At 35.3% G+C, this 13,089-nt stretch overlaps 1 protein-coding gene across 10 annotated transcripts in view; it reads right to left on the minus strand.

Annotated features, from left to right (window-relative positions):
* Positions 1–714: 714 nt before the first annotated feature.
* LOC122565951 (monocarboxylate transporter 10-like) overlaps positions 715–13,089 on the minus strand; it is a 284,840-nt gene continuing 272,465 nt past the window's right edge. For all 10 annotated transcript variants that reach the window (XM_043722541.1, XM_043722536.1, XM_043722533.1 and 7 more), the window contains one exon: positions 715–12,314. In XM_043722541.1, the coding sequence (XP_043578476.1) occupies positions 11,896–12,314 (419 nt within the window). In that variant the 3' untranslated portion in view covers positions 715–11,895. The remainder of the gene's footprint in view (positions 12,315–13,089) is intronic.

Raw genomic sequence — 13,089 nt, forward strand, 5'->3', positions numbered from 1 at the left:
ATAGTAATTTACTAAGTATGTATGTAGATATGAATAAAAAATAAACCATATGTCGCGTTCTGAAATACCGACCAAGAAAATCGGAGTGTTTCTTATGCCCTCTGTGAGTTGCTACGACCAATATAGGAATTATATTTAATTCCGGAAAGGAGTAAAATGCATGTTAGTGAAATGAGATACGACTCGAAAACTCGCAATTCCATATAGAATAAAGAATAAAGAAAGCGATAAATATGGACTTGGCGCTTACAGAGCATTGCATCACGTTCTGTAATACCGACCATTCAGAGGTATTACTACGCTCTCTATAATTTATGACACGGCGTCGAGTGTAATTAGCCTATTTGAACGCAGAACGTTTATTTAAATAAAGTTTTAATTAATGCTCGATTAAGTTAGTTTCTAGTGGTTAAATTCATGTATCTGAACGTAAAGTACCATTTTATGAATGAGAAATCGTAAGTAATAAAGAGAATCAATGAGATCTTATTATATGAATTTCAGTTATATAAACTATTTATCCCGCGACATTTTATACAGTCGATTATAAGAAACTTATTAAGCCGTTCGTGAAACTACCATTGATTTCTAAAATTGTAGATCGGACTTGTTCGATAGCATGCGAAATGAAGCGGTTTGCGAACCGCAAAATATTCATTGGAAAGGCGTGACAGGTTTGCACGAGTAAAAATAATTGACTCGTACAATCGGATATACATTTTATTGGTCCAGCTGTTCAACTACATAGAACTATTTATAAAACTTTTACAAAATGCTCAACGCTTCGTAACGGGAGACTGCGTATTTCCTTCTCTCTTCCCCTCTTCCTCTTCAATCGTCTCGTATTTTAAAAAGTAAAGAAATTACGATTTTCCGTAAATGTCGGTTTACAAGAAGCTTTCACAAGGATCAAGTATTACATTTTACGTGTGTCTGTATACGTGTCTTTACGCGTGTACGTGTACGTGTATGTATGCGTGTGTACAACAGGTTATCAGAGAATTCCTCGAGATACATCTACGAACAGAGTTTCGTCGATAGCGGATTTTCGAAAGCGATTTGCCACCTCCAAGTCTATCGTGATTGCGCAAATACTTTCCGCTATATCCCAGCCTCTGTTCCACTATGAAACTTTCGTGCGAAAATTTGCCGTTCGAATCGAAAAAGTTCCCTTTAAACGGCCATTGACGACGATTTCTCGAGAACGACGCGTCGAGAATCGCTCGAATATCTATAGGTTTGTTCGTAGTCTCGCTTTACACGCAGAATCTCTTTCTTTCTTTTTTTTTTTTTCTTTTTTTCTTTTTCCCCTTTAAGCGTACATTTAGTAGTTACGAACGAACGGAAAATGGTAGACGAATAGAAATCGAAAAATCTGGTCTCTACGTTCTTACTTCTTACGACGTTTCGCTAAAATTGGTACGAGGTACAAAACTCGATTTCACGCTGCTGCATTTTGAATTTCGCGCTCGAGATTGTTCGTTCAATATCGTGGGAGGATTGGATGTTCGATTTGTCGTAATAAAAGTGTGAAATTCGCTGAACGTATATACTACACCTAACACTGGCAATTAATGTATGCAATTATCGTTTGATTTTATATGCTCGTCGATTGTTAACTAACCAAACGATAAATTTATTTATTTGTCGTAAAGTTAAATTTCCTATCTTCTCTGCGAAAATGTTAGCGATAATATGTTTCTATTATCAGTAGTCGATAGCAAGTAATTGTAAAAGGAATCAAACACACGAATGCCTGTGATTAGTCTTAATCAACAATTAATAAATATATTTACTTAGTACGACACATTGCTAGAGGCATAATAACAGCGTGACGAGTATAGTAACTGTGTCGGACGAATGGAAATGCAAAGTATATGAAAAATCGTATGTATGGAGAAAAGAATAGAATTATTCACTCGTACAATTTATAAAAAAATCATTCAAATCCTTAAAGCATAGGCACTGTAAACCTAGAAAATTTCTGTGGAAAATTATAGATTGCTGATGCTTTGATCACATTTTGCTGTTGTATCAATAGAATAGAAAATGAAGACTCAGTAACATTTTATTTGATAAACCTATGAATATTCAATTACTTCAAATAAGATAAATACATATCCTTTTTTTAAATTAATGCATTTTTGTTTATGCATATGTAAAAATTTGTCAATGCGTGTAAACTTATCAAATCAATATGTGCATACATTGACCAGTTAGTGTACATGTTTGCTGAATTGATACACTTGCTATAACAAAGATCTGATGGACCGTAAAGATTAGAAAAAGACTCTGGTCTTCTATGTTTCTTCGTGGATAGAAAGCTACGATTGTATTGTAGAAAAAACACTCGAGATACTCGTGGACAATGAGAAGGGAGGAACTGTCGTACGATGCTTGTTAAAAGGTCTCTGCGAACCTTCCTTCCTATCGTTTATGTTTCGTTAATTTGCGTTTGCCGTTTAATCGTTCGATTTCGAAGATACAAATTTCAAACTCCTCGTTCTATTCGATTAAACCTACGTTAAATTTCTTGAAAATGTTTAGAAACTTTTACAAATTCTTTACGGGGAATAAAAATGTCTTGTGAAGCATATGGAACATAAAGTGACGGTTTCCTTTTGGTTCGTTAACCACCCAGTACGATAGAATATCATCGAAAAACGGAGTAATTTTTACAATTATATTGTTTCATTAAACTACGAAAACGTATTAGATCAATAAATGCTTCACTGAAGTTCGTTCGAAAAATTAGAAATACGAAAACGTATCAATAATTTAAGAAACGTAATTCATCAAATTCAATATTTCATACTCCATAAAATTCTGCAGTCTATGTGGAAGACGAAATAGCAATTTCTATCTGTGAAAAGCAATTAGATCAACGAAGCATCTACATAAACCTTAAGGTGCTAAACAAAATCTGCCATTTCAAGCAAATTTTGTTTAGCACCTTAAATTGCGGCTTTAAAGAGTTGAGAATTCGCATCTCCGGCTTTCCACTCAACGTTCGTCGCGATTGATCGAAATACAATAAGTGGTGGAGAAAACACACGGCAAAGTGTTCGATAAAGACAATTAATCCTATGACGAGTGAGTTCTTCTTGGTTGATTAATTAATTCGCTCTTCCCACTCTCGGATATTACACTTCAAACGCTTGGTCGTTCAAGAAGATACAAGTGTGTCGAAGAATTATTATGCGAACAGTGTTCTATAAAAATTGGCAGTATACAAACAATTCACCACAAAGAGAATCAACGAAGAGTATGAACATCTTGGAATAGGGATCGTTTAAAAAGAACGATACATCGATCTTTCTTCTTTTCTTTCTCTTTTTTTTCTTCACACGGAAATTTTCCTATATCGTTCATCTAACTAGGCGAAACTTCGTACATTAAAAACTATACGACACGTTCTTAAACGACTCGTTAAACTTTTTATATCGTTGGTACTTACGAGTTATTTGTTTTTCTTTTTTTATTTTTCTAACAAAGATACCACGTTGGTTATGTTAGTCGAAGAAGCTGCAGTAGATATAAATTTCTACTGGTTTTGTGCTTCGATGAATTGTGATGATTTCGTTCATCTCTTCCCTCAAACAAAATTTCACGTTACACATTTCGCTAATTGCAGTAATTGGTCGTTGAAAGTTTTATCAGTCTATGTCTGTTGAACGTAACTCGTTAACAATCGCGGTAAAATATTAATTTGCTTTTACGATACGATAAGTTTGCTTTTACAACAACGTAAAGTTCCTTCCGCGATTATAAGAGGATCATTTCCCAAACGCGAAGTATCTTAAATACAATGGAACGTTTTACGCTTTCAGTTACCAAAATTACGATACAATTGAAAAATCTGAAGCTTTGCAAGTTCGCCGATGATCCTCCGATTTTTCACGTCGTTAGCCGCACCAAATATTTTCCACTTTCTTCGTTAGTAGACTGTGGACGATTACGTAAATTCATATTTTTATAAGATAAATAAAACGATACAATTTAAGTACAGCATCGTTTCGTTTACTGAATGTTATAACAAATAGTGTGTCCAGTTTTTCCGGGCAAATTTTGTGCTAGTTTAGATAAGAGATAGGAAAATACGGAAGTCTTCATCGTTTCTGTCGATAGATACAAGAGTATCAGCAATAGAAAGGAAATAATTGAATTTATCGTTTTATAAAATTCATTTCAATTGTATTTCATCTCAACTCATTTCATCTTCTCTCATATTCTTCGTGTCCTTGTTCATCCTACGCTCCGTCTCTTATCGAATATATTTTCTCATTCAACGTAAAAGTTTAGTGTTTGATCGAGCAATATCGAAAGCTCAAGCGTATTATTCTCTTGATATTTTCGATCTTTCTCGTAACTTTTTCCCCAACATTCGAACGAACATTTTTCCTTCGTTTATGTCCATCCAACATCCTCACGATGCTTGTCCGAAGAAATTGGGATATTATCTTTACGTAATACGCGCATTCCGCGTAATTTACACGCGTCTGGTAGTTCTATCCACAGTCTACTTATTTTACTTACAATTAGCAACATTCAAGTAACGAGGCGACTTTCGAAGGGACTTGGACAGCGATTTAAGCGCGACAAGTGACAACAAGAAGCGGAAGCGTGACGTTATTGTGTCCCTTTTACGGGATTATCTAGTCTAAATAGCAAAGCGAATCGTTCTTCTCAACTTTGCAATCGTTTTCGTGGCGTTTTTCTAATTCCCCTTTTCTTCGTAATTTTCCATCTCAGAAGCTTGTACTACGATGGTCTCAGAAGAGCCGATCCGAAAGAACTCACAGTAAAGTCTATCGCGTAAAAGGGAGGTGATATTTTTGTTTGATTCGCGATAAACAAACGATGTTCGCGTGGCTGAATCGTCGCGTAAACCTAGAACACTTAATATTCAGGTACTAATCACTTTATCATTCGGTGACTCGTTTGCTGTGTATCAAAGTCTTCGAGATGAGTTGCTTTTATTTAAGAGCTAGTAGGAATTGAACGGTTGAACCTTTGGCTGATGTCGTCAGACATTGCGAAGAGATTGCTGCGACAATTTTCTCCTAATCTAGTTTTGATTCTCGTCAATTCGATCGCGCAATTACTTTGCTGTAATCTAGTTTTGATTCCTGTCGTCTCGAAATCCTATCGCAACGAAGATTCCCTCGAATCGTTTTTTTTAAAATCGTAAAATTATTTACGAAATATCGTAGACGTTCTTCTGGATTTTTCATTCTTCTTTGTGTCTTAGAGTAGCTTTACTGTTCTTTAGCATTCAACAAATTAATTTACATAGTTTTGATTCGATACGAAACGAGTTATACCTCTTAATAGAACCGGCTACGTGCTTTTTTGAATTCGCAGAGCTCGTTCGTATGCGTTTCACCTAACTTAAATAAACATTCTTCAATATACATTTCTAAAGATCGTTTAATTTCCAGATTGAGCGTCCATAAAGTGCAAGATAAAATCCGAAATAGCTGTACTTATTTAGCAATTAAATGTAGGAATTAAATTTAACTCTTATAACAGAATTGTACGAATAAACTTATCTTCCTTTCTAATATTATAAAATATGATTTTCTAATCATTGTTGCAACCTTCATGTACCATTTACTCACTCTTAAATCTTCTTCTTGGCACGTTGAAACTTTTAAGACACTACCATAGCGTGCAAAAGAAGATTTCAATAACACCGTAAATTTTGTTACCAGAGAAAGCATGTTATTCGCTATTATCACATAAAAGAGTGAGTGACATCAGCCGAAGATTAATATTGACTTCACGTGTTTCTCGATTGTTCGTCCTGGATCCTCAAATAAAGGATTCCCCTTTAATAGGAATTTCTACTAGAATCTGAATGAAAAGTTTACTGAACTACTAAAGTTGAATACTTGTTTGCAGGCTGTACAAGCTTTTCTTTCGTTAAAAGTCTATTCTTCCTCTGTTACTCTTTTATCTTACTTAGAAACTCGAAAGGAAACAACGATCGTCTCTCTAACAGAGACAATAATTGAGCTTTTGGATATATTATGCACGAATTACACAAGATTCGTCGACATATTCGATCATGAGTGTGTCTTTTCTGACTCTTCTTTTTTTTTTTTCTTTTTTCGTTAAATCGTTAACATCGTAGGTATGCGTACATTTCAATTGTTCCTAAATTGTACTTACTTTCCCAGGTTTCTACGATAATGTATATTAAAACATAAGCAAAGTTCCTAACGATTGTGATGTGACGATTCCTGGAGACCAGCTCCATCCTCTATATTTTATATCTCTAGAAACTTGAATCTCTTTGTCTCATGCTGCCACGATATTTCTGTTGCTTTGTTCTGCATTGCACTTTCCTTTTGCTTTCGCCCTTCTGTGCTTCTCTTTCTTTTAAGTCTCTAAATGTTATTTCGTGAACACACACGGGAGGGAAGTATCGATCCATTTGTTAATGGGCGAGTGCCTTTTAAACGATACAAACGAGAACACGTATGACCTATCTGTATATTTAGACATTTTTGGAATATTTTCCACTGAGAAGTTTGCGAGTTTGCTATTTCTTAAAGCTACGAACAGGGGCAACTCTTCGTTTCTTAATATTGAAAACGTAAAACAATGCATTTGAATAATTCTTTTCCTCTTTTTATAATTCAGGTGTAAACGTTTGGGAGCTTAGAATTCTTTCAGGTCACGAAGAAAGGCAAATTGTGGCCTCTGCATTGAAATATTTGGATGTTTGTTAAAAAATTACAACGAGAAGATAACTTAATTGTATAACAATGTTCTTCGATATCAAAATTGAAGAATTTGAAATGGTAGGATGATGGTTAAATAAGGAAATATACAGACAGATACTTCTCTCACAGTAACATCGTAACTAAGAAACCATTAACACGAATAAGTATTTGCCTAACTTACTTTGATACTTCAATTATAGATCAGATAGACTATATAAATTCCATTTACATACATCATACATCTTAACACATTTCACTTTCTACCATCGACAAACGAGTGGCATAAAACCTCTTCATAGTGCATTTTAAGATTCGTTTCTCTGAACACTCATAATCTCTCCTTGCATTCACGTTTGATTCTACCAGTCGTCTTTATTAACATTCACGCTCATCTCGCGTTTTCGAGTCAACGAAGCTATCTTCTCCAAATAATCGGTCGTATTTTTCTTCTTATTAGAGGAACTCGAAGTGTCTTCTTTTGGTTTTTGTTTCATCTCATCAGATGATAATTTTTACGTTTTCTACGCCTGTATATAGAATATTGAATAATTTAATAATCTGTTAAACAATAATTGAATAGAATTCTTATTAATGGAATAATTGAATTTAACCATCGATAGTATAAATAAGGAGAATATGGTTCTAGTAATTCGTTAACTAAACATATTTACCTATTATTATTATTATTATTATTATATGTATTAACGATTAATATCATAATGATTAAAATAGCTACATCATGTTATTGGTTCAATAATCATCTAGATTATTCATTTAACTATTAGCCAACAATTAACGTTATTTATTCATACAATCATCCCTGACAATGTAAATCATATCTTGCACGAATCGTGCTTCAATATCGATTAAATTTATTATTTCAGGTAAATCGACCATTTACAAATAATAAAGAAGAAAATTATAGTTAAAATAGTTCGAAAAAAATTCCTTGAGAAATTCATATTACTATCGTTATTACAAAAGTTAAGTAACAATTCACTGTCATACTGTTGCATTCTTCAAGATACAACTGGTATTATTACTCCAGTCGAAGCTACAATTTTTAAAAGTGCTTCTAAGGAATTTCTCTAATGTTTCAACAGCTACTAATCGATAAGAATCCAACCGAAGACCCATTTTCTGTTATCCTATCTCTCCTCGATATTCCACAAATTCTACAAATATTTTAATCCAATATTTTAACACATCTAACAAGCAAAAATCCACTTTCTATTATCCCACGTTTCTCCAATACGCGATAAATACTCTAACGTGGCAACAGTCTACTGAACCATACAAATTTGATCAAAGATTCACATTCAATTATCCCACCTTTCCACCACGCTCGATAGATTCTCTAATATCGCGCTATAGTTCGATGAAACAGAGATCCAATTAAAAGACCGCTGTCTATCATCCTGTCCTTGCTCAGTACCCAATAAATGCTCTAATATCTCAACAACTGAGAAACAAAACGCCACTTCTCGTTAGCCTACGTTTCCTCAATACTCGAGGAACTGAAAGAAGCTGAAATCGTGCTTCGATAAATACGACCATAGAAATCCAACTCTGCACCGTCATATTTTCCCTCGATATTCAACGAACTAAAGACACGAGGTATTCCTTCAAAAGTGAAATTTTAAAAAAATCATCGCGTTCTGTCATCGATAAATTAAAATGGACAATTAAAAAAAGTTATCTAGCAAAAATAAGAAATTGACGCTTAACAAAGCAAACGACCGAAAGAAGTCACTTCGAGCTTTCTCCGGCTTGATCGGTGACTCGCGTTCGCCAGAAGCGTTCCGATCCCGGTAATCATCCACTTAGGCGTCGATCGCCGGCATAATCGATGTAAACTCGAAAATTTAGTGATCGGCGATGGAACGTTGCGGGCGTAATTCGGCCATGGGCGGTCTTGAACGCGGGCCATCGTGTTGTCGACACGCATCGTTTGCCTGGCATCTGCCAATCGGGCCCGGCTGAATAGAATTTCCGATGACAACGAGATTTCGATGTCAGCCGAGGCGCGCGTTGTCAAGCATATATACCCGGGGACGACGTCGCGATAATAGCCGCTCGTATTGTTCACGGATATTGCGCGCACAAAAGATCGTTTCGATTAACCGAACCGAGGCCGGATTACGCGTTTCCCTCCGCGCCGGTCCGCGCTCTGCTCTTCCGCTTTCCGGCCGCCCGCAACAACGGCCAATAATTGTCGGATTTTAAAGAGCAACGATGAGGGCTCGTGTTTCCACGTGGCTTCGCTGCTAAATTTATGGAAATATGCAGCGGGGGAGGTTTGGAGGGGATGATGATGTACAGGGTGTTACCGAAACGGTGATACAATCCCAGTAATCGTTAGAGTTTCATACTTTGTATTTAAGGACGTTTTAAGTTTGTATTTTTAATTTTGAAAGTATATTAATAATTGCCATAAATAGAATATTTGGTTGATAATGGAGTAGTGTAAATGAATATAAAACATCAAATGATAATAACAGTACAGAAAGGAAACTCAATAAATATGTTTCTGTTCGAATTCGTGTGTTATCGAAGTGTAGACGCTGCGAGAATGCGAGTAGCGAAGACATGTAGAGAATAAGCAACGTAGGAAGTAGATGTTGCGAGGTGAAGTTTAAGTTGTGGGATTTAAGCAGGAGCTAAGTACGGGAGACGAGAAGCTTGGGCTTTGGGAAAAGTAGAGAGGAGAAACGCGATTGAAAGATCGGCCCAACCCGGTGGAGCGGTTTCGTGGGAAAGTAAGTAATTAAATAAATAATATGAGCTTCTCAGGGGCTAAAATTATTACGCAACTCCACCTTCTAGAAGATTTATAATTTCGTTGTTAGATTTTTATGCATTTGTGGGAGATTTGAAGGCAGCGAAATTTACAAAATGCACGTGATAAGCGGACAAGTATAAATAAGTTGAGATTTAGCATTCGTCATAGTATTTAGTAAATGAACAATCGTCTATCTAAGTTTCAGCTTTTTAATTATATTTGTAAGGATATGCCTGTGGAAAATTCTTCGCGTTATGTATTCGTAATAAGACAGTTACTACAGAGATTTTGCTATTCGTACTAAAATCACCTAAGGAACGGAACAAGAAAAGAAAGATAAAGGAAAGAGCAACGCGAAAAGGTGTATAGGATAAAAACAATACAAAACGAAAAACATTTGTACTTCGTTTTTAATATAATAGTTTAAGTTTGTGTAATGGAGTACTTCAAATATGAATTTCATGAATCTGCTGATTTATTCTCTCACGTCTTCGTCTCTTTTTTAATTGAATCACCAATTTAGAAACACCCTGTATAATGAACGATTGAGAATCATTTGGCGCATTTGTTTCCGGGCACGTAATTCGGATATTGAACGAAAGGGTGGGATAAGTGGTTTAGGGAGCGACGTTTTCTGGCGTTTCAAAGCCTACGCGTAATCTGGCTTTTGTTTGCCGACGAGTGGGAGAGGTTTAAAGAAATACGGGGGTTAAAAGTTAAGTAAAAGAGAAAATTGAATAGACAGAGGACAGAGTCTCTTCTTTGTGCCTACTTTCAAAGGAAAAGTAAAGATAAAAAAAAGAGCTGTGAAGTTGTTTAAGACGAATTTGACTAACGTCATTTAATTTTTATGGTGTTTAACTATAAGGGAAAACAAGTTTGTATTTTTAATTTTGAAAGTATATTAACAATTGCCATAAATAGAATATTTACTTAATAATGGAGTGGTATAAATTAATATAAAACATCAAATAATAATAACAGTACAAAAAGGAAACTCAACAAATATGGATATAGTGCGTGATTTTAAATTAATTAAATTTTATTGTAAATTCTAATATCTATATTAATATTTTCCTGAGTTCTTTTAATTGCGATAAAAGCAAGTAAAAATTTGGTCATTTATTTGTGATCTCGAATAATCAATTAGGTTTAGGAAAGTTGTAATACCTAGTTTTCAACAAACTTATAGTTCGATTAAAGAAAATCAATTTTATGGTTCAATGAAATAGAATCGATACTACAGTCAGTAACTTTAAAACTGGTAAAAGAGTCGCTCTTTAACACGCTCAAACTCTGTGCGATTATTCACCGGAAGGCGTGAAAAATTCCCGGAAAAAGAACGCGCTCTCCACGCTCTGCGATTCTCAAATCTTACAGAAAACGGTACAATCTCGGATTCACAGCGGTCGTAAAGATCTTTCCTTTATCGTAAAATCCTTCATTGTCTTAGATTATAGTCTTTAAGGCAAGCTGTTGCGAGTCTTTCTCTTTTTCTTTCCTTCTTCGTGAAAGCAACTGAGCAGAGCGCGTACAGATTCACGTAAATAACGATGAAAAATTCCGCGACAATAATATCCTCGACAATAACCTTCTTACTCGAATCGTGTTTGATCATCTAAGATAGATCTGGTTAACCCAAATTGTTCCATACACCAAGGATGTAACAACGATAATATTCTTTAAAAGTTAAAAGTGTTCTTTAGAAACGAATATCATAAGAATCTACTTTATACGTAAACGAATTCCAAAACTTGTGTCAGCAAGAGATTTGTTATCTCTTGAATTTTTGTTAGTTTATTTCAATCTTTTTAATCAAAAGTTTGAAATCGCTGTGTGCTCTATAAAATATATGGACATAAAAAGATTAGAGTTAGTTTAGAATTCTATTATAACTTAAAAAATCCTTTGGTCATTCAGCTATATGTCAAGACGTAAGAAATTTGTCTAATATTAATTAATATTAATAATACTGATATATGACATTTTTGGCATAATTCCACATTAATAGTAAATTTAGTTTTAATCATTTAAAAAATTGTACTTAAATCTTCTAAAACTAGACAATTTTGTGTATAGATGATACAAATGAAAAAGTGATGTCAAATTTGTTATATACAAATTTACATTTCATTTGAATCTTAAACTAAAAAGCTAAGAACTACGTTTGAACGAAATTCGCACATTTTAAATCAAACATTTCTCTCGCCATGTACAACATCCTAACAGTTAACCAGACCTAACTTCAAACAACTAACAATCAACAAATCCCAAGAATTCTCCATCACAGCTCCAAGCTTGATCATCGTCGTATCCAACTGTCTCCAACAACCAATCAACTATATTCGTTCCGTCTTCTTGTTCTTCCAATTTTTAATTGATTCAAACGCTAGTGGTGATTTGTTCGATCACTGTGACGTCTCTGTGCCGTCTTGGCCGACTCCTGTAGGAATCCTGATGACTCAGGCCCTCTGGAACGCTCTTGCTAGGTCTCAGAGGCCCATAGAATTGCGGTTGATAGTAATGTTCGGCAGTGTGCATCCTCTCCATTTCTCTGTCGCGAAGATTCTCCTCCATGTCCAAGGGCACGTGTAACGATTGTGATTTTGGCAACCTTGGCCTTGGCGGCGGAGGACAGGCACACGGCGGAGGTATGGTCACGTTGGACAGGTGCGAGCCAGGAAGTAGAGGAGACGCCGGCTGGCGACCCCAGCCAACCAGGAAGAGCAACGCTGCACCGCACAAGGAACTTAACGTGCACGCGTAGTAACCCACTCTCGAGCTGTTCGCGTTCATGTAACCTGAAATTTAGAAATTAGGTGATTTTAGCGGAGGTTGATCGACGAAAGAAAATGCGAATTTCGTACGTGAGCAAAGAAACGCATTGGAGATGAGTTTCGTGTTCTGTTTTGAAAAATAATGTTCCTCAAAGGGTATCATGAAATTCACAAGTATCGTGGATAAAAATATTGTTTTAATCTATAAACAGGAATTTTGGTCTGGAATTTTATTTCTTGATCCGTGATTTTCCAGATGAGTATCGTTATGGGAATTGGCCAATGAAGGAAGACATGAATTTTGTATGGGAGTAAAGAGAATCCATTAGAACACGGTTTCAAGTTTTATTTTCAAGCACAAAGATTCCTAAAGAGGATCATAAAATTTGAAAGCTTCGTCCATGAAATATTGTTCTGCTTTAACTGGTAATATTAATCTAAAAAGCGAGTATGTCTCGCTATTGGTCAGCGAAAGGAAGCATGAATTATGTATGCGAGCAAAGAGAATGCATTAAAGTGGAGTTTCAAGTTCTGCTTTGAAAAACAGAGTCTTCTCGTGAGAATTATTTAACTGGAAAATTCCATCAATCAAATTTCTCCGTTTAAATCCGTAATCTAGAAATCGAATATCGTCGATGGGAGATGATCGATGGAAGGAAATATGAATTTTGTATGTGAATAAAGGGAATTCATCGAGCGTGTCTCTTATCGATTATTTGATAAAATATATTTGTTTAAGAGCACTACGATTCTTTTTAGAATGTAGAATGAATCATTTTGTTCAATTGCTGAGAAATGC

Source organism: Bombus pyrosoma, linkage group LG3, assembly GCF_014825855.1.
Source record: "Bombus pyrosoma isolate SC7728 linkage group LG3, ASM1482585v1, whole genome shotgun sequence".
In the NCBI taxonomy this organism is placed as follows: Eukaryota; Metazoa; Arthropoda; class Insecta; order Hymenoptera; family Apidae; genus Bombus; species Bombus pyrosoma.